General features: G+C 35.8%; 1 protein-coding gene across 1 annotated transcript in view; it reads right to left on the minus strand.

The window, feature by feature from the left end:
* Positions 1–23,779, minus strand: part of Rop (Syntaxin-binding protein Rop) — a 48,431-nt gene that overhangs the window by 22,510 nt on the left and 2,142 nt on the right. Inside the window, exons 2-10 of the mRNA XM_089234004.1 lie at positions 21,114–21,245; positions 19,836–19,912; positions 14,408–14,489; positions 13,564–13,667; positions 12,119–12,264; positions 11,559–11,643; positions 3,833–4,074; positions 2,767–2,977; positions 984–1,122 (exon numbers count right to left, since the gene is read on the minus strand). Coding sequence (XP_089090130.1) covers positions 984–1,122; positions 2,767–2,977; positions 3,833–4,074; positions 11,559–11,643; positions 12,119–12,264; positions 13,564–13,667; positions 14,408–14,489; positions 19,836–19,912; positions 21,114–21,245 — 1,218 coding nt within the window. The remainder of the gene's footprint in view (positions 1–983; positions 1,123–2,766; positions 2,978–3,832; positions 4,075–11,558; positions 11,644–12,118; positions 12,265–13,563; positions 13,668–14,407; positions 14,490–19,835; positions 19,913–21,113; positions 21,246–23,779) is intronic.

Here is a 23,779-nt window from a genome sequence, read left to right on the forward strand (position 1 = left end):
GCTATTTTTTATCTTTTTTATCTCTTATTATTTAAATTATTGTGTTGAAATGTACTGTACACTTTGATTTATACTAGTAATTTTTAATTTATAGACTAACAGAGCAACTGTTTGAATAAGTAGCTTTTCTTCATAACAGAACTCTCTATTGCACATTAATTTTACATATACATAAAATTTAATTTTAGTGTTTGAATTCTTCATCAGTTGTTCATGATGCAACTACAAAGTAATCTCGAACACTTTTGACTTTGTGGAAGGCCCTGGGCAGGGAAAAGTAAACAGAAGACCTCAACTTGGGAAAGAATGTCTAATTTTTTTCAACAAAGATATTTTGTTTAAATTTCAAGCCTTAAATTGCTTTCTATGATTATTTATTATCCGTGCCCGTTGCACATTGACTTTAACTTGATTAATTTGATTCTTTGATTTACATAAATTTTGATTTCCTTGCAGTATATGTAATCTTTGACATATCAATAAATTTTGGTTTTGCCAGAGATGCCCTGCCCCCCCTGGGGGGGGTGGGGGGTCAAAGTGCTTACGTTCCTTCTTGCAACAGAGCTTGGGTGTCTCGCGGTTTGTCCAATTTCTCTAATGGAGCCTAGGCAGAAATGAGATCTAGCTTGAACAGTCCCCAACGTTCCAAAAACCTTATTCAGCAAATGAACTTCCCCAGCGTAACTTTCGTTACTTAAACTGTTCCGTTTGGGTATATAGGATTTTATGGTGACTTTTAGGCATATGGCAATGCTGTTAACAAGCTCTTTTTTTAATGGGAGCCATAAAAATAGGCTGTTTCTCTTTCTCGAACTTTTTCCTAGTGACGACTTAACCAAAATTAGCGATGAGTAAACGAGGGTTTAATAACATTGTGGTCTATGAGAGCTGGAAGCGTCTGAAGAAAAATGACGACTTAACCAGAGTGACGACTTATCAAGGTGACGACTTAACGAGGTTTTACTGTAATTAGACCAACTTACCATTTTTTGACAAGATGTAAAGAAGAATGATGCGAATTTTATCGTAAGTGCTGACATTTGCATCAAGAAGAATGGGAACAATATTCCTCATTGGATCTTTGATTTTTTCACCTTCCGCATCCGTCCCCATCGCCAAGTCCTGGAAAAATACAACACACATTACTTTTATATACCCACATATAATTACTTTCATATTATCTCAGACTTATTGAAACTACCATATTATGGTAAAATAACTTCAAAGCACAACATAGTTGAAAAGAAAAATTCTGTATCACATGAAAAACTTTTATGGCTAAAAGTTCAAACTCATGATTAGCAATAACTGTGTGCCTTGATTAGCTAAATCAGAATCAGGGACAAATATTTTTGGTCTGCAGGCTGGATATTTGAGATGACTAGTGCTCACAAGCTGGTATACTTATCGTATTGAGTGGATAACACACACAAAAAAAAAATACCCTTTTTCTTTATAAAAATTCTTATAAAGGCTAGATGTTGTGCATTCCTGTTCTAAATAATTTATTTCACCAAGGAAAACTTTGTTTTTATCGTTTAAAATTTTGAATGCCTCCATCCATAACAAAGGATAAGCATAGCAGACTGCTTCCACTGTCTATTTATTAATTGATCTGCCACTGCTATGAAAAATTCATACATGCAAGAACGTGTGTGTAGGCTATATGCATGTATATTGTATTTATGTTGTTGGAATCGTGCTTGTTTCATGTTGCAGTAGTGCTGCCACCTGTCTTACATATTTTGAAAAAAAAAAAAGACAAATCCTTGAATTTTTATGTTGTATCGTGTTGAAGGTCAGCTTGCTCTCCGTGGAGAGAATTCTTCAAAGTGGAAAAAAATTGCTATACAATTAAACTACAGCTGATGGTTTAAAATTCTCACAATAATATATGGTCCTCTCTGCTCTTCATCGTCTTTCAAAAGCTGTGCAAATTAAACAATTACTGACCAGCAGGTTTATAAAGACTCTACTATTCTTTGTTGAAATGCCATTATTCACAGATTGTTGAATTATACAGTAATATGTTCAGTATTTATTTTATAACCAAAATGCTGTTTTATACATTTAGTTCCCCCCCCCCAAACCTTGTTGTGGTTAAATCACTTAAAATCTATATGGCAGCAACAATCATAGCATATATGAGCAAATTCTGTGAGCCAGATTACCATGGCACCTGAAAAATCAGTACTGGCACCTATAATTTTCTGTGTTGTTACAAAATCTTTTAAACTTAGTTAATTTGCCAACTAAAAGAAGTTAATAAGTTGCCCTGAAAAATCGGGAGAAAACTATTGCCATGAACTGCTTTCCTCACTTGCAAAATCACTAAATACATCACTGGCATGAGTTACATATTGTCATAATACACAAAAACATCTGCAAAACGAAGGAATGTAGCTTATTTAATGCTTGCTTGCATTGCTTATGAATGTAGATGACTATTTTGAGATATTCCAAAATAAATCTGCATGTTGGAGGTAAAGGGCAACGTGTCACAGAAGAGAAATTTTACAGGACAGCTCTTTAAAGATTTTTCTAGCATGGCTTTCTATGGAACTCACTTGTTTTATAAAGTGGATATCTGTTATTTATTGAGCTAGGATTTAGTATCTTATACATATGTGTAGTGCTACGAAAGTCTGCTAATTAACAGTGTTATCCCAATATTGATGGAAATGGACATAATGGCCTTTACCTCTGGCATAACGCAAATAATGATAGAAAATGGTATAAAAAAATTAAATTTTTTTGACTTCATACCTGCTCAACTTTACAGAGCTTATCGACATTCCCCTGGTAACACTTCATGCAGTCTTCTGCCAGATGTAGGTACGTTGAATACTTGCTCAACTCTTTCTGGTACTGAGGCATCTTCTTGATCATCACTGACAGGTCTTTGAAACTGGCCTTATCCGTTGATGCAGCCATTCTCTTGCTTTCGATGAAAGTTTTCAACTGCTTTGTCACACTCCTACGTTTTGGACAAATACACCAAATATACATAACCATCAAAACAATATCACATATCCGTGATATATTTTACACCCTAATTTTGTATTAAAATATGTTTCTCCACTCACTGATCAACTGATAAATGAAATACTTGAATGATATTACATCACAGGATTAAATACTAACCAGGGCGCGGTAGCCCAGGTCAATAAGATACTCGTCTTAAGTACCAAAGGATGTTTAGACGTGTCGCGAGTTCGATACCCTGTTCGTCCTTATCAGAAAACTTTCCTGACAGGGGTACAACAAAAACAGTGACGTGACTGCAGGAAGCATTGCTAGTGCAGGAAGTCCCCCATCGAGGGGTTAGTGGACCAACCTCTTGATGAGTATAAAAAACAAGCCTGCCGTTCAGAATCGGCAATAAATTGTAGGTCCCGGTCTAATTGTAGGTGCCCGTGTGCAGAAAATGAACGTGGTGCGACAAAAATGATCAAAAACTAACCAGCATTGTTAAGGCTGGAATTACACTATAAAAGATCTATTAAAAAACTTGTCATGTAAGCTTACGACTAAAACATCCACTACAATTAAATTGCTGTGCTGATATATTATTTGAATCAAATATGTTAATAGCATCCATTTAAATACATATTTTCTAACAAGAAAAAATTCCATACATTTTTCTGGAAGTGAACCATAAAGGGCTAAATTTACCGACTAAATTCTGACAATTAGTATGATTGCATTTTGATTTAACAATAAAATAGTTAGTATACAGTAAAGATGCCATATTCGTAATTGATTCCATCTGGAGATAATAAAGAACAGCTCTTGTGTGTGATCCCAACAACTAAAAAGTGAAACAACTTACGTAGACACAATAGCAATGTGCTGGTGTCGCAGTTCCACCCATAATTCATCATTCTCATCAAGCAAAACTTCCTTAGGTTTATTGCCTTCTGGGCCAGTAGCAGTCTCAAACTTGTACACATCGTTCTGTATGTCGACCAAATCATATGCCATCGCTTGGAAAGTCAGTTCATGAAGTAGAGGTGACACACAATCGAATCCACGGTCGAGAATTATAAGTTGTGATCTCACTTTTTCTGGCCCCTGATGGAGAAAAAAATTAATTAATGGTTAGACTTTCCTTCTGGGGCGACTTGCAGATTGAGTCGAGTGAAACAAATTTTAACCACCATCAGCGAACCAGTTATACAAAATGTAATACTCAAACATACAATGACATATTACAACAATCAATCAAAAACATTTGGTATCTGGTATGAAATTGCCTAATCCTTTAGCATGGTAAAAACAGTATTTCACATGAGCCAAACAGAAGTTCATGAAAAAATTAGAATTTTTCGGCCTGATACTAATGCAATAAAGAAGAGCTAACGATGCAAACAGCAAGTAAAGGAAGTCACTCTATTCTAACTCACATAGACTCCTGGCATAGCTGCCAATCTTGGAGAATGAGAATTAGGCTGGTCATTCACCGAAAGTGCAAAACATGGCAAGCAACACAGGACACAACAGCCAACACAGAGTCTAACTACTAGGGCAGCGGTCTTCAACCTTTTTCCAGTCACGAGCACTGCCTGTACTGTACCATCATCAAAAGAGCACTCTTACAGTAAATTTGATATATGAAATCAGGATGATTCCGATCCTTGAATGCAATTTGTATGAGATGTTAAATTGGAATGTCGACCAAGTGCTCACGAGCGTGAAATCGGACACACGCATCATGCACTCTGGAAGCTTCACAGAGCAATGGGTTGAAGATGCCTACACTAGGGCATCAGGCATTGTCCACTAAAAGTGACCTTTACACACTTCTCAATTTGCGACTGCACTCAATGCAGATTGTGTTTGTTGATAATCTTCAGAAAATGTTGAAAAACTAAAATGGATCCAGAGGACCTGTATTTATTAAGTCAACACTTAATGAGACATCTGATGCAAACTCTGAGGTGTTCATGTAGTTAATTAATTTTTTAAAAAAATTATACATATATAATAGGTTTATTACTACCATCACAACTCATTTACTCTGCTACTTTTGACCACAGTTTTGCTGGATATCTGGATAATGATAGTGCTCACCTTTCATGTCCTACAAAGAGAGTTCTCAAAAGTAGGAAAAAAAAACAAAAAAGTGAATGATGCAAAAAAGCAAATAGATCACACTGCACCAGCACAGAACAGGCAAGACACGTAAAATCCCATTTCGGAAGAACTAGCCACTCGTCTGCTCTGGTTACAGAAAGTTAATCACTCAAGATTGCTTGTAGTTGACGACATTCTCTTACTTTCTCTGCAATTAGATCAGTATTGCGAATATAGACAATTGCTTGCGTACTTGTTTATCACTTTAAGTCACTTCCGGTAGACGATCAGCTTTGGGGAGAGTTAGGCAGAACAAAATTCCATACAAAAACATGACATAGTATGATGATATGCAACCGACCTTACATCTTTTGCAAGGTATCAATTATCTTTTGTTGAATGGGCAAATATGGGTCCTGTTATTTTAAAACATGAATTATTAAAATGATTCCTTATAGCGAGCAACAATGCATAGCTGCAAACTTTTGAAAATGAAAATTCGGGAGATTTTCGCGCAAACCCGTATTTTATGCTTAACCCACTCCCTAATAAATACAATAGGGATTTTTCCAAATAAAATAGGGATTTCCAAACATAAAAGTTAAAGCGTAGGGAATAAAATCCCTACTCAAAAACTGAAGTCAAATTAAAATAGGGATTTTACACACATGGAAGTTAAACCCTTGGGAATAAAATTCCTACGCAAAAAACAAGTGAAATTGGAGGCCAAAACTTCAATGATGTAAAAATAAATATTGTGTTCAATCAGAAACGCTGTGAACAAACATTCTGCATGAATGACCCCAAAATCATTGGAAGATGAAAGAAAACACCATCAATTTTTTAAGAACACTGACTTTTTGTGACCCTTGCTTGATGTTTTTTTTTCATTTCACGAGTGATGATGGTAGTCTTTCCATGCCCGATGTTTATGTCCGTAACACAACTTGTACAAAAAGGAAAAGTCTGCCCTTTTCTGTAACGTTTGATGAAAGGAAATTCATCGGAATAAGTATCTTTAAAATTGATTAAATATGTTTTTGCTTATCAGTATTCATGCTTTGTTATATCGCACGTACGTAACTTCAACAAAAGAAATTTTGACCATATGCGCGTCACTATAATCTTCGATTATTATCCAGGACTATTGGCTGCTACGCCATTTCCCTGCACAATAAGACAAACAACTTTCTTGTTACCATCCGAGGGTTTGTAAAACTTCCTTAAAAAGGGAATTTCCCCATTTACGACATGTGACGTCATTTCGAAAGGGAAAAAAAGGGCTTCATGCCCAACAAGAAATTCCTTAGGGACTGTTTTCATAAGCGGGGATTTTTTTTAATGAAGTAGGTAATTTTTAGGGACAATTAGGGATTTTTGTGATTTTCGTAAAAATTCGGGAGATTTAAAAACTTTTCGGGAGGTCGAGCGATGAAGCTAAAATTCGGGAGATTCCCGAAAAATTCGGGAGACTTGGCAGCTATGACAATGTCAAATAGCTGAAGCATCCAATATGTTAGGTATATGCAATACAAAAACAAATATGATAGGGATTTTTTGAGGAATAAAGTAGATTTCTCATAAATCAAAACCATAGGGAATTTTTCCCCTTTAGAAAAATGTGACCTGGTGCTAGCCATTGCCAATTGCTGTAAAATAAAAATTATTAGCAAAAAGTAGGTTAAATTCTCTGACATTACTATACTCAAATCAAATCATGCTAACTGAGAAAAAAAAAATCAGGCCAGAAAACAGGATGAATGGTTATTGAAGATACAGGTGATCCCCAAAGCAGAATGTTTAACACTGCTCTGCGATGAGCCCTCAGCTGACTGGAGATGTTCTGCAGTAAAAATCCCCATACATGTAATATATAGGGTTTTTTTTTTTCACTTTTTCTTAAAATTCTTCCAAATTGTTCTGCGACGTACGTCGCAGATTTTGGCACATTCTGCTTTGGGGCAGGTGATCTCACTTAAAACGAATGTCAAGAGACCAAACTGATGCTGGCAGCTAAGTGAATTTCGTCTTTTTCCCTGTCAAAATGGAAAATTTCTTCTTGCTTTGGTGCAATGGTGACAATTACCATTACACAATACAATCTCGATAATTAAGCTACTCTAATAACTTTACACTTAATATTCTCATGGTTGGAATGGCACTAAATTCAAAACTTTTCTTCAACTTAACACGGGATAACCACATTCAGTCGACTACAATTTATAACATGTTAACTCATTTTCAGAAATCGCAGTTGTGTTGATCAGTTTGTAAAATGTTACATTACTCTTACGCGTTTCAAAACTTCTACATGTCGTAATTTCTGCAGTTTGTTTGATATGTGTCAAAAAAGATTCTTACCCCATACCTTTGGGTATGATTACTTCCCATTATTCCTCAGTTTGGAGCCTGAAAACTTGATCTCTGGACTATGAAAATCCCAGATAAATGGGAATGATTTCTGAAGTTTTTGAGTGAGAGATGGCTGAGAAACCTAGATCAAATGTTTTAAGTGAGAGGAAGGAAAGTTATTTTGGACAATTCACTATACTCATTCACAAACATATAATCAGACGTGCCAACTTTTGGAATCCAGAAATCCGGAGATTCACCCGAAGGGGGGTAACCCCCCCCCCCTCCTTCCTCCGGCACTCATAGACTTGATCAAAAAAAATTCACAAAATATTTTTTTTCATCAATTAAGAAAATGTTCCGGTCCTTCCCTCCCAAGGCAGGTTCTGCATTGTTCCCCCCAGCAGAATATAATTCCATGTGTGTTTTGCCAGTTGCTTAAATGCGATCAGCAAGACTTTTTTACGGCTGCTCGATGGAAATGATCACAGCTGTCCTCAAGGTGTTTTCCCTAACGACGACGGCACTCGTTGATATCACGACAATGTGAAAGATCGCGTAAAATCTAATTTTCTGCCAAAATCTGCACAAATTTTAACAAATCTGGAGAGCGGGAGAAAGGATGAAAAATCCGGAGAGTTGGCAGGTCTGATATAATTATTTCCGGCCTAATTTGGGATTATTCTTGATATGAAAACTTTTCATAGAAACTTGGAGACTATGGAATATAGAATTGTTTAACAATATACAACAGGGGTGCACAACTTCTGGTCCCATGGGCTAACTGCAGCCTGCCAAAGCATTCTATTTGGCCTGCAAAAAGTATTCTGGCAAAAAATTAACAATGTGATCTGTACCTATAGGCTAGCAATATCTCTTCGATAAAAATACTACTTAACTGTACATGCACCTCATACACTTTCCTCTGCAGCATTTAACTACCTAAGAATAAAAATACTGGAAATCAGGATACCAACTCGACTTCATAAATTATCGCTATCAGAGGCAAGTAAAAGTGAAGTTTTGAAAAATAATATTGAAAGCAAATAAAATTGCCATTAATAGCAAAAAAGAATAGCCAAAACCAAGTTGCTAATTATAGCCAAAAAGGATCGTCGATAGCACGTCACCAATTATAGTAAAAAAACTGTCAAAAACAAGTAAAATTGCCATCAATAGTCAAAAAATTTGTCCAAGTAAAAAATTGCTAATTATAGCCAATTGCCAAAAGTTTGTTAAGTTCCAACTATCACTAAAATTGCTGAAAAACTGCCAATTACAGGAGATATACAGCTCCAATTCAAAAAATTTGAACGCAATAAGTCATAGTTTTATTTCATTCAACAGAGTATCACAGGAAAAATAAACAGACATGAATGAAAAAAATAGGAGTCGTTTAGAATAAATCAAAATTACCTGTGATGTTTGTTACATGTTCAAAATTGCAATACCATATTTTTAAAAAATATTTAAGATATTCAAAAAATTAGCATAATCAGAAGAGATGGTTCAAAATATTAGAATAATGGAGGAATTTCTGATTAGATAAGTGTCAGTGACAAAATTTTCATAAATCAGACTATTGCAAAGCCATTAGACATATAAAAGCAGGCGGCTGACAAACCAGTTTTATTCAGTTGTGTGTTGAAAATTAGTCGAAGGAAAGATTTAGCAGGTGGTCTAAAATCTCTGGTAGAGAATCTCTGCAAAGAAGGATTTACTCAGCAGATGATAGCCTAGAAAGCAAAATGCGCTCAAGCAAGTATGAGTAAACTTTTAAGACATCATTCAAATAATAGCAATTTTCAGAGAAAACGTGCAAATAGAGGCCGTAAGCCTATTACTACTGGGAGGCAAGTCGGACTCTTAAAAAACATTGTGAGATTCCACCCGTCTGGTGAAGGACGAAGCATTGTTGTCAATTCTTCGTCCTCCACCACAGAGATGACTCAGTTATTATGGATATAAATGCCATTTGCCCAAGGCAAAGTAGCTTCTTACACACAAACAAATGAATGCTAGAGTACAATGGTGCAAACAAACAATTGAATTGTCTGGATGTTATGCCAAAACTAATATTTGGAAAGAAAAGTGATTGTCCACTCCAGGAACCAAATCTGGGTCCCCTTGCATACCGGGCACACACAAGTGCACTAACCAATATACCAGAGACACACATTTCAATTCCTTATAACACGCATTAATAGCGTGAAGCAATAGGTGGAGACATAACAGCCTCAAGAAATCCACTAGATTTTTTTTGCAAAATCATTTGTGAGAGGTTATTAAAGCTAAGGGAGACGCCACAAAATATTCAACATTTAATTAAATTCATTTTAAATGATTTCTCATAAGTTTTGTAACGTTATCGTTTTGAATAAAGTTAAAAATTATTGTAATTTTTCCGAAATGACAACAAAGGAAAAACCCAAAATTTTATAGGTGGTTTGGATAGCCAAAATTATGGAAATGTCTCATAAAATATGGTTATGGTCACCATTACAGTAAAACCTTTAACAGACACCCCTCTTTTAAAGCCAAATAACAATTTCCCAGTGTATAATAAAAGTATGCTTTTCAAACCCCTGATTTAGAGGCCACCCCTCTTTTACAGGCAAATTTTTTTGTCTCATCAGTGTCTGCAAAAGGTGGTTTCACTGTATTTATATACAAGTTTCTGACCTGCGAATGTAAAATACAGGGTATCTGGCCCACGAATTGAAAAAAGTTGTGCACCACTGCTATACAAGCATATATATGTATACATAAATAAATGATTTTTTAAAATTTTTAAAAAGCGAAATGAAATAAAACCTTGCTAACTTTCAATTTGCTTAAGACAACAGTTTTTTTAATCCCCTCAGAGGTGTCAAGTTATTGAGGTTCCACTGTACTTGTGACATCATTTGGAGGTGGGGGAAAGAACCCACAGTCATTTTTCAGGTCGATTCTTTAAGAATAATTTTTCTCCCTTATGAAGTAGGGATGTTTTGCCATCACGGTTGTAATTCAGAATTACTTGGACCCCCTAGAGACCTCAGAATTTTTCAGAAGTCTGGAAAATGAAGTATAAATTTGGGACTCTTAGAAAATTCAAGATATTTGGCAGCTATGCACTGAAACTAGGTTTTTGGGAGAATATGGGTCCTAACCAAGTAAAAAATATACATTGAGAGTAAGATTATTATGCATCTTTTTCCAAAATATCAGGCATTTGATACACTATAGTATGTCAGTGATCTCACTGGGGTTGTTTGAATTAGTGATGAAATAATAAATTATTTTCAATAGGGGAAACATCACTAACTTTCCTGTGCCTCTGATACATATAATGATCTATACTTATAAAATTGATTTTCTGCATGTGCATGTTCTCCATACAAATCTACAATTTTTGACTGATTGTCGGAAAATTACATGCATACTATAGAACAGTGGTACCTTTTTGACTCGAGCAGCCCTTTTTAGTAAAAAAATTCTATGGCGGAGCCCCGTAGGCCCATTTCTTAATTCAGCAAAGTTACCGATTTATTTTTACCATTTAAAAATATTTATAATTTTTTTTAATTTTACTGTTTTTTTTTATTTTCCTCAAGTGGCCGCAGAGACTCTGGAGAGTACCCAAGGGCTCAGCAGAACACCGGTTGAGAACCGCTGCTATAAAGGACCCGACACGAACGATGAACTATTCTAAAAAGTTTGGCAGAGCCGGGCAGATGCCCAAAATGGACAAAAACTGTCTGGCAACAATGGTTTTCTGGCCTCAAAAATGAATTCTGTAATGTTTACCTTAGTTCCCTAACAATGCTGTTTCAGACATGTATATGTCTTTCCAATGGCTTGCTAATTCTTTAATGCTGCTAGTATATGGGGGGGGGGGGACCTGGGCAATGCCAGGTATTACAGCTAGTTAATAATAGTTTTGAATTTCAAAATCTAACAATTAGCAATTATGACACAGACATTGGCAGTTTCCTTTTCACTGCTGCGATAACAGTTGAAATATAGTGACTATGATAGCAGACTTTCAAACAGACTAGTCAAAACTAGAAGGCATTTTATAGGAAAGCATTCAGGAAGTTTTAAATTCTCCCAATTAAAACTTAAAAGAAAATAAAATCAGTACTCACCTCACCCATGGTAGGCTCATCGGCCTTGTATGCATCCAGTTTCTGCTGAATTAGTTGGGTCAGTTCCACATTTTTATCAAAATCGCTAGAAAAATCACATAATCAAAAGTACTGCGAGAGTAAATCATAATGATGATCAGAAAACACTTCAAGAAACGGAAAAAAAAAAAAAATCAGAAAATGAAGATCACACTCTGCAAAAGTTTGGCATGCAATCCAAAATCGAAGTCATCAAATTAAATAAACTGCCCCAGTCATAACATTAAAAATATATATAGATTGTTATATCAGGGTGTTGTTCCAGATTTTTTTTGCTGGGTCCCGTTTTTGTGAAAATGTTCTTGTTTGTGTGAAAATCGTCATTACATTTGTGAAAAGTTATTTTGTAGAAAGCAAAACAACCTAGTTAATTTTTCACAAAAGAAATGAAATATAAAACTTATGGTTAATTTGTGTTTTGTGAGGAAACTTTTTTTCAGGTCTGGAATTTTGCGAACAGTTTGAAAAACAGACCCCCCCCCCCCCCCCATATATTCAACCATGATTAAATGAATTCTTACGTCCTATATCTGAGGCTGGGATATTCCCCCAGAGTGGCACACAGAGTAGCAACTTGTTCTGCGATGCGCTCAAGGTTAGCGGAATGTCCACCCTTCGATGGGTTGTAATACAAAGAGAACAGACCAGGTGAATCCAGTGAAAATACCTAATGCAAACAAAAATACATGTAAAATTATCCAATCATAATGTATCCCTAAACACAATACCACACTAACAGCAAAGCACCGAAGATACTCAAAATTATAATATCAGATTATGTTGGAAATGTTATACGAGTTCTCTTTTCTTATATTAAAGTTTATATATATATATATCTTAAAAAAAGAGAAATATTTGTTTTGTAACTTATCTATGTTAAAACCCAGCAGAGAAGTCACTTTTAGTCTCAGTCTACTCATATCTCTTGAATATGTGAATATTTATGTTTTTGTTTGAGGTTGGTCTATTGTGTTTCAGCAATCGCAGCCAATTTGTACTGCTGCCAGATTTCTAAGATAAGATTATTCAACTGTGTGTATGCAATGGCCACGTGTTATGCAAATTCAGGTGTCATCTCTTGAAGGTTATTAGATTCGGTGGCCCAGTGAGGTTGAGAAATTTCTCCCAAATGCTGACTATGTTTTCTTTGCTAGCGCTCTTGTTTTTTGTAGTATAAACTAAACAATGGCAAAGGTGCCTTGTGCATCTCTGCAGTCATTGTGATGTCTAATGAAGAAGGTTGAACTGACACTGAAACAACTCTCCAATCGCTGTCTCACTGGTTCTGATGGAGATGATTATGTTAGTACCATACTTGACCAACATTTTGCCAATCTCTCAGAGATCGAAGATCGTCATCCCCAAAGCAGAATGTTTAGCACTGTTCTGCGATGAACCCTCAGCTGACTGAAAATGTTCTGCAGTAAAAATCACAATACATGAAGTGTTTTTTGCACCTTTTCTTAAAATTATTCCAAATTGTTCTGCAACGTACATAGCAGATTTTGACACATTCTGCTTTGGGGATTGTCATGATGACCACAAATACATTCTTGCAATAATCAGACTCCTGCATTGTGGACTTACGTGAATTGTGTTTCCTCCATAAGATACCAAAAATTACGACAACTTTGTGTGCTTCTTTGGCACGAATGCAGCAGAAGTTTTAGTCATATCAATATTTATCCAACCACCACATTAGTAAGACTGATTTCATTAATGACTGTCGTAATTTTAACTCCAATTTTGTAAACATAAACATTTAAATTTTGGCACTGTGCTTGTTACAATTATTGAAGTTGATTTCTGGAAATTACCGATTGTTGCTGTAAATAAAATAAATTTAATGTAATAAATATTCAGGAAAAAAAATCAGTGTTACTAATTATTGTTATCTGCTGAAAGTTCATTTGGGAAAAAAAATACAGGGAATACACAATTAATGTTGCAATTTGATGTAGATTACCTGCGACTCGTATGGCAAAAAAGCAATGTTAATCTCCTTCAATGTCTTTATGTACTTTGCTGCCGGAGATTTACAGAGCTCATTGAACAACTCGTCAGGGCATGCTACAGAAAACAAGAAAATATAAAAATACAATCTTGAAATACAAGATTATAACCAATCTTTAGATTTCTTTGAACAAATATCTTAATAATTAATAATTGCACATATTTCCTATTGTAAAGGTTCAATCTGCATACACATACTATGCATTCTAATTTCAAAAATTGGCTAAGCACTTGTATAACGTAAGCAGGATGACAAGTTACTGCGATTCACAACATTAGCAATGAAACTTCTATTCAAGGATCTACTTTTGGTCAGCAGATAAGAGACTTGCACGTCTTGTATGGTGTGAATTGCACACTCAAGATCTGGTATGGTAGAAGGCTGTGCTAAACACAATCGTGACCGGTTTGTGTGAAGAGAAAAGAAAAGAACAAGGTATATTTATTTATTACTCCTTTCCCAAAGAACCAGGGTATTCTTGTGTAGACCAATCTAGAGGATTTCTAGATAAAAGCGATCAGAAAAAAAGATCCAACGATCAACTGAAATAGAGCTCACACAATCTTAATAAACTGTTTGTGGACATAGACCCCCTGGTATAGATAATATTGGATCTTCAGATTGGTACACCACTGATTGTTTATAACTTTCAATTTACCAATGTAGGTTCATTCTAATTATGATGGATAATAGGGTCTTATAACTGTATAACTTGGCCAGTTTAGATATTCAAAGGAGAGGGGGAAATTATCCTTCAAAATAAAATTTAAAAAATTCACAATACAAAATCTCATACCTTCACTGAAGAACAAATGCACGCAGCGATACATTTGACTTGCTCTAGATGGTTCGAAATCATCCATCAGCCTTCGAACCGACTGAAAAATATTCAGTGAAAAAAGAATTGAGATGTGATGGGGGGAAAAAATTTATAAAGCATACAAATACAAAATACAAAAGAAAAACTTCATAAGAACAAAGAAATATTTGCTGAAAAACTGATAAATAATACATGACAAGGTTAGATGCAATTACCTGTGAATGGCAAGAAAAATTCCGCATCACATAGAGCTGTATTCAGACAACAGTCACAGCCCTACTCTGTTCTGTTTCTCACAAACACATTATAATCAGATTCTGAACTGCACCTGATGTGTTTCCGAATAGGCGAATCGAAGGAAGAATTGTCTTGAACTGAGACAAGCCATGACTAATGTGTGTTGATGTCAACCATGACCATCAAACAGATAAATAATATCTAACAGCTTAACTACAAACATGGTGAAACCTCTGTATAACTATACTATCCATAATGATATTTTCTTCGTTCCCGGGTGGAATTGCTTCCTTCGAAAGGCAAAATGACCAGAATAAATATAATGGGGGATGAATCACATGATGTACGAAAAAAGTAAATTTGACGGTAAAATACATTGGGAAAACGCGTTAGAACTTCATGACAAATGTGAATTAATTCCCAGTGAGAGGTTTTCATGCACAGACAAAACAAGAATAATCTCGGCTCGATCCAGCAACAATACAAACCTATTTCATGGCAAAAAAATTTATGTCACTACTAAGATTTAAATATTCAAATCATGCCATTCCATAACCCAGAAAGGTCTGGTAACAAGTCCGGACAGATCAGCCAAGATCACGCACTAGCGATCACCATGGCCTACTACTACTTCACCAAACACCAACTCTGGCCATATCGCTATATTGCAATTTACTGCCATTAGTGAGATGGGTTGGAAGTGAAGGCGCTGTCTATCGGTGGTCGCCTCGAGTTCTTTAGGGAAAATATCTTATCTATATCCTCCCTTGGGTTCGAACCCGGGACCCTGACAACAACCTTCATGGTGGTAGACGAGCATCTTACCACCATGCCACTCGGGCACACCATGGCCTACTGGTCGATGATCAGACAATGGTAAATATTTAACATTATATTATTTAGAAAACCTTCCGGACAGTAACAGACAGGGTTGTTTGATTTAAACCATGGTTTTAACCAAGTTGTTTTTTCAAAAAAATCACATAAAAGTGGCCTAAATATAATTTTTCTTTCATATTAAGTGTCTTAGTTGCTGAAAATTGTATACAGTATCAAAATTTCTAATTCTTCCTGAAGTTTCTACTTTTGTGCTACCTTCTGATGCTCTATATATATCTTAAGCAAATTCATGAATGAGGATTGCATCACATATGTGATAGTGGTGTATTATCTCAAAGGCTTTTTTTCCCTACACAAAGCAGCAACAACAGTAGTAGTAGGTGACTTCACTGGCATGCTAAGGGGCAGGTGGTCTTATAATCCAAAAGTTGACCAGTTGCTCCTTAAAGACAAAGACCAGTGAACTAGTAGTTACATTACCTCTCAGACATTTTCATTTTCTTTCCATAGGAAGCAGCACATCTTGTATAGTATATCGCCACCAGGCTTAATATTGAATTATTATTTTAACATATTTTCAACATTACCCCCAGTCAATCAAGGTTCTACTGTACAGTAGTAAAATAATGAAATTGGCCAGTTCGTGAAGTGGCTGTGATCCCTGTCCAAAAAAATTTTCAATTAAAAATTCCTTTGAATATGGACTGGGTCACCATTTGGTTAAAATGTACAGTAGTAAGTGATTTATGAAAAATAATCAGCTATATACAGGGTGATTATAATTAAAGTTCTGATTCCAAAACACGAATAAGAACTGCTGGTCAGAATGGCTTGAAAATTTGCATGGACCAACTATGTGAAGCAATGGAATTTTCTTTGGCAAAAGAGAAAAAACCCTTTAAAATGTACAAGTAGATGATGCTGGACTTGGACAGCGGTATAATCTATTTTGTGCAACCACATCATTCCAGCACTTCAACAGCATCAGTGTGTGAATATCAGGGCTGGGCAAATCCCAAGGTGACTAGAAAATCAGTTTTGGTGCCTAAAATTTTATATGCATCATTGCTAAAATGAAATGTAAGTATGAGACAATTTTTCTTGATTTCATAATAATGTGTCTTCCAAAATGAGAATTTGGGTCATAAAGTCCTGGAAAAGTAAAAAAAAAACGTTACTCAGGACAGTTTTTCTTGGGAAATAACATGCTTTGCTCTTAACAAATTTGGTTGGCACCTAAATTTTTTTTTTTCGATTTGTCCAGCCCTGGTACATACCACAACTTTTATCAAGATGCACATTGCGAAGAAGCAGCTGAAGAACCATTTTGACAATAACTTGACACCACACGGGACTGCCATATTCACCTGACAGGTGAAAGCTACTATAACCCTTGTAACTTTTGACTTTGGGAATATCCCAAAATGTTAGGTACAGTGGTCGGATTGCAAACTTTGGTGAATTGAAAGCATATCCACATCATTATCATGGCATAGGCATGCTCTGATCTGTTGCTGAACAAGCACTTTTGTTCTTTCACCTCACAGTCAACACAGTGGACAACATATTTCTTGTGTAAGTTGTACTGTTTGTTTAAATGACTTAATTTTTGTGATGTTTCCATGAATTACAAAATTGTGCCATGCTAATTGCATTATCATTTTGCCTTGACTGGCTGTGTCATATCCATTCTACAAGAAAATTTCCCATGTGCTGGATGAGTACAGCGTCATCTATTTTGCATTTTTAAGTATTTTATTCCCCTTCACCATATAAAATTCCATTGCCTCAGGAACATTCATGCAAATTTTCAAGTCATTCTGACCAATGGTTTTTAAAGTGTTTTGCTCTCAGAACTTTAGTTATCACCCTGCATATTGTAAATCATTGCTAATTAAAAATTTCACTAATTATAATTCATTAAACACATTGTATTTGCCTAGTTTTTATCATAGTTTTTGCAAAATAGTGTCCTAATTAAGTGTATTGAGAGAGAGAGAGTCGGCAGCGATTAGCCTGGAGTAGAGAATATGCAATGTGGACATCGTCACAGTGGGCTTGTGTGATGTTTTCCGACGAGTCCAGGTTTAGCTTGAAGTCTGATTCACGTCGGACTTTCATATGGAGAACGCCAGATACCCGTTACCACCAAGACAACATCATTGAACGACACCGTTACGGTGGTGCAGCATTGCTCGTTTGGGGTGGAATTATACTGGGTTCCAGAACAGATCTGCATGTTCAAACCGGAACGATGAAAGCCCAAATTTATCGAGGCATCATTCTGGAACAACATGTACGTTTGTTTAGGGATGCCATGGGCGCAGAATTTGTGTTTATGGATGACAACGCCCGTCCTCACCAAGCAAACATCGTAAATGAATGCCTTGAATCTGAGGATATAACCCGTATGGAATGGCCAGCATTCTCACCTGACTTGAATCCGATAGAGCATGTGTGGGACATGCTTGGCCGATGTGTTGCAGCCCGTCAACCACCTCCTACATGTGTACAGGAACTTCGGAGAGCATTGCTTGCTGAGTAGAGTGATCTTCCCCAAGATCAGATTGATAATTCATAGCTGCCAACTTTTCAAAATGAAAATTCGGGAGATTTTCGTGCAAACCCTTATTTTATGCTAAAACCACTCCCTAATAAAAACAATAGGGATTTTTCCAAATAAAATAGGGATTTTCCAAACATAAAAGTTAAAGCGTAGGGAATAAAATCCCTACTGAAGTCAAATTAAAATAGGGATTTTACAAACATGGAAGTTAAACCCTTGGGAATAAAATTCCTACACAAAAAACAAATGAAATTGGAGGTCAAAACTTCAATGATGTAAAAATAAATATCGTGTTCAATCAGAAACGCTGTAAACAAACATTCTCCGCGAATGACCCCAAAATCATCGGAAGATGAAGGAAAACACCGTCAATTTTTGAAGAACACTGACTTTTTGTGACACTTGCTTGATGTTTTTTTTTCACTTCACGACTGATGATGGCAGTCTTTCCATGACCGATGTTTATGTCCGTAACACAACTTGTACAAAAAGAAAAGGTCAGCCCTCTTCTGGAACGTTTGATGAAAGGAAATTCATCGGAATAAGTATCTTTAAAATTGATTAAATATGTTTTTGCTTATCATTATTCATGCTTTGTTATATCGCACGTACGTAACTTCAACAAAAGAAATTTTGACCATATGCGCGTCACTAGAATCTTCAATTATTATCCAGGACTATTGGTTGCTAAGCCATTTCCCTGCACGATAAGACAAACAACTTTCTTGTTACCATCAGAGGGTTTGTAAAACTTCCTTAAAAAGGGAATTTCCCCATTTACGACGTGTGACGTCACTTCGAAAGGGAAAAAAAAGAGGCTTCATGCCCCACAAGAAATTCCTTAGGGATTGTTTTCATAAGCGGGGTTTTTTTTTAATGAAGTAGGGAATTTTTAGGGACAATTAGGGATTTTTGTGATTTTCGTAAAAATTCGGGAGATTTAAGAACTTTTCGGGAGGTCGAGCGATGAAGCTAAAATTCGGGAGATTCCCGGAAAATTCGGGAGACTTGGCAGCTATGGATAATTTGATACTCAGCATGCCTAGGCGTTGTACGGACTGTATTTCATCACACGGGAGACATACAATGTATTAACCATTATACCAACCATGTAATAGTAAGTTTTTGTAAAGGAGATATTTTTTACAATTGCTCCAGGGAGCAAAAATTGTTGTTTTTATGAATGGTATCATACATACACCATCGTTTTTGTTCTTTATCTTTTGTTTAATAAATGGGCTTTATGAATAAGTAACGTTTGTTTTGTTTCTGAACTTTTATTTGCCGGAGCTGGCATTATCCTAAATTTATGGACATGAGTGTATTTACTTGAGTTGAGCTGTAAAATAACTGAATTGCAAAAGCTTGTTTTTATTAAAATGTAAGAAATATTTGTAGATTAATTAATATGGGAATTGTGTTAATTACATCAATAAACATTTTATTTTAGTTATAAGAAGTTTGAATGATTTTCAGAAATTTCATTGTTTTTAATGTAAATGTTATTAAAATAAAAAAAAGATGGTTTAAACCAAAAACCCCAGTTTTTTTTACCAACCCTGGTAACAGGTATGTTACAAATGGGAAATAGCACAAATGCTCAAACTGTCTACAATGAAAAACCTTTCTATAACATTTTTTCTAGGTCTCTTCAGTATCATTACAGACAGAATTTATTAATGAGCAATTACATTACTTGAAATGATTCTCAGACAGGAAGCGAAAAACAAAAAATATGACCAAGATAGTTATTTTAATTACCTCTCCAGTAGGTGTTATCAAATAAATAGCTTCCATGTTGGGCAAAGGCTCTCGGTTCTTGCCAATGTCCTCCACAACTGAAAGACAAACATAAGAAGACAAAACTTCATAAACACAATTAACTTTTACCAACAAACTCTCGTTTATATATGTGGATGCTGCTGCAACCACCAATGTCACAAACTTCCCCGTGGTGTTGAGATTCTATTTTTTCTAGTACTCCAACAGTGCACTTTTGTGGTACTCCTACAGTCTGGAAGTTTATGGCCAGAGAAACCAGTACAAACGAGCGTACGCTACAATTAATCACTAGAATTTGATACAGTCAGCAGGAACTATATAATAGAACGAACAGGTAGCCAGGGAAGTTGTTTTCTGACATTGCAATGACAGGTTATTATGAATTAAGTGACTTTGAATGTGACTTGGTCAGCACTTGTGATATGGGTCATAGCATTTCTGAGATAGATATGAAATTGAGATTTTTGCATGCAATCATCACATGATCATACTGCAAATATAAAGAATCCGGACAAATACTGAATCTCCAACAACGGCGTAGGCCAAAAAAGACCCTTCAGGATCAGGACCATAGGCAGCTGACAAGAATCATTTCGTAACATTGATATGCACAACACTACCTCAAATCGTTACAGATTTCAATGTTGGAACATCAACAAGTGCAGCATGCAAACTACACAACAGTCCTTCCTTGATATGGGGCAAAAGCCCCACCCAAGTACTGGTAGGTGTATCGGTTTTTCTGTATATATTCTGCTGGGATCAGGTTTGATTTAATGTAGGACTCAATGGGGAAAAAATACACCTAAATTTCTAAGGAGCCAAGAACTTTTTCTCGAAAAAGTTTTAAAAAATGGCCAAAATAATTTTTCTGATGCTTTTCTAGGTCTAACCTAAAGTAACCTTTAGTCTTTTACCATGTGGGTAGAAACACATAAAATTGCTCACATTAAAACTTCAGAAATTCCTGCTTTGTCCTCAGTCACACACAGAAAATTTTAGGTGCCAATGGCGATGTTTTAATTGCTATGAGAAACTAGGATTCGTTAAAATGTGATTTAATGCAATGTCTAGAGATATGTGCTGTGAGTGGTGATCAATGGTGATGACTCACATGAACAGTTGCAACAAATTAAGAAAAAAAAAAGACTGATTTGATGATCCTGTGGGTACAGATCTTGGTATGTATGAATAAACAATTTGTGAATGAAGTTAAAACAAAACAAAATTTTCATGAGTAAGAAGAAAGATACGCACTTGTGATGCCTTCTGCCGCAATCTTATGCATCTTGCAACAAGCTGATATCATCCGCATTCCCAACTTGTCAACAACCAAAACCTTCCACTCCCCTTTCTTCTTAACACTTTTAATGACATCATTGATAATTTCTGTAATCGAGAAACAAAAACTGTTACTTGTGACAGAATTTGAAAAACAGACATGAAATGAAAATTTAATTATTTAAAAGTTAATTTTCTAAGCATCCAATAATATTTAGCCATGCTTCATAAAGTAGGGCAGTGAAACTCAATGAGACCGTGCGCCATCTGCTTAAAAATTATCTCTCAAGTAGGTCCCCCGCCAATTATCGAAATTAATTTAATGAACCTCTGATTCGTGGATTTTATAGACTCCCTTGAATGGACAAAGATCATTTCAACTTTTGGGGGTTGCCGAGAGATGTGCAAGTTTGACAGTTTTCTTCCTAATGGTGGACAATGACATTGTCCCCTAATTGTTTACTTAATCCGAGGTGGCCTCGGTCCCATCCCCCTTAAATGGACTACCATAATTCTCTACTTAAGTTAAAATACCACTTTCAAAAGTTTCTCAATAAGCAAAATGGATTATGGCGTGCAAAACATTTCGCACTGCCCTCAGCCTGAAATTTGGTATCTACACAAAAAAGTTTTAGGTGCCAATACTGATCGAAAAAGGTTTTTGACCAGTTCAGCAATTACAGATCATAAAGTTATAATACAAAAAAGTACCTTATTTATACAGATAAACACGGTTAAAATGATATAGAGGATTCTGCGAAATTTTTTTGATACAAATGATTCATCATTGCAAGTGAAGCTGACGTACTTGATATTTTTTTTGATCAAAAACGTAATCAGATGCAATCAAATAATGTGAATAAAGTTGTTCATTGACCATAATTGATCTAGAACAGTACTGTGAATTAGGATCATAAATACGAGACATCACCAATTTTTGTTAAAATTATAACCAAATGTAAATAAAATTATCGAAAATTGGGAAAAATGTACACTTTCATAAAAAGAAATGCCATAAAAACAAAAGTGACAAAAAATGAATCAGTGTAACCGAGGGCGTTGTGATTTCTTCAACGTTGTAAGCAACGTTCATGGAAATTCTTCTGTATGGAAATCAGCCATTCTGCCAAGTTATAGCAAAGGTGTCATTAAAACCAAGATCATTATAACTAAGAGTGATTGGGAGAAATAAATTCAGAAAACTGAAATAAAATACAGTGGATCCTGCTCATAACGCTTTTAAAAAACAGCCATGAGGAAAAACGTAGTAAGTGGGAAAATGCTTTTAATGGGAAATCTTAAAGAGAATTACCCATGGGCAGAGTTATAGGGATCAATGACTCCCCCAATGACGAAGGTAAAGCAGACTGATATAATGTATTTGCATATATATGAATTGACATCATCGTCATCATTCCCCCCAGACTTCAAGTCTATCTCTGCCTAAGGAATTACCTAGAGTTTAGACCCCCAAAATTAATTGCATCAAACGGGAAAATGTTATAAATGGGAACATTATAACCGGGATAGACTGTTCACTCCTATTCATTCGATAAAAAAAAGGTGCAAGGAGGAAAAAAACTGATAGAAACACGTTTACACACAACGACTTATCGTACGACTTCACTAAAACTTTTGCTCTGCCATCAGATTTTTTGATGCGCTCTTGAACGGCTTGACTTTTAATTTTTTCTGTCTACACGATCTTATCATAGACACTCCCTCTTTTTACAAAAACGGATGTAAAATAATGCATGTAAACATGCCATTAGACCAGTTTCCCAACCTTTATTGTCCTATCGCCCCTCAACTCAATCTAACCCATAGGATCCACCCTATATATATATATACCCATAGCTTCTGCAGCCCCCCTGGAACTTTCCATCGCCCCCAAGGGGGTGTTAATGCCCACATTAGGAATCACTGCTTTAGACCAATTCATTTATTTACTCAGAGAGCAGGTTCAGTGACCTTGAATCAACTTGAACATCAAAGTATGTGAAACCCCACCCTTTAACTCATAAGACCTTTTGTTTGCTTAAGACTTTCTTTCTCTCTCTCAGTGAAGACCATCTACTGGAATGTGAATTTATCTCCTTTAATTTTTTTTCCGCCCTTCAGATTTTCCTTGAATTTCGACAAATACAGTAAAAACCCCTCTCAACGGACAACCCCCTCTTATACCGTCAAATAATTTCCACTTGTATAATAAAAGTATGCATTTCAAAACCCTGATTATTGGTCCTCTTTTTTTTTCTTTTTTTTTACAATTTTTGTCCCACAGATGTCCCCAGAAGAGAAATTTTACTGTAGTTCTCATTTCCCCTGACTTTCTACGTCCCTGGGAACTCTGAATATACATATTCTCTGGAACAAAAATAAAAAACAAGGACTCTTTTGAGGGAACAGATGCAGTATGGTCCGCCACGACTTTGTTCTTGTGATAAGTCGCCAAGACCGTCATAATGCTTCTCTGGGTTGCCGTATTTTTTAACACTTTTCCGGTTTCGTTGGGTGATACTAGATGGCGCTGGCTTCACCAAACAGGATTTTTCTTTTGTTCACCGCGTTTTTTCAAAAATTCTAAGCAGCCGCTGTTCCATTTCCAGCGCGTCTCTCTCTCTCTCTCTCATTATTATTCC

Source organism: Pholcus phalangioides, unplaced genomic scaffold, assembly GCF_987345545.1.
Source record: "Pholcus phalangioides strain wild (caught in Gottingen) unplaced genomic scaffold, Ppha-v1.0 ptg000008l_1, whole genome shotgun sequence".
Taxonomy (NCBI): domain Eukaryota; kingdom Metazoa; phylum Arthropoda; class Arachnida; order Araneae; family Pholcidae; genus Pholcus; species Pholcus phalangioides.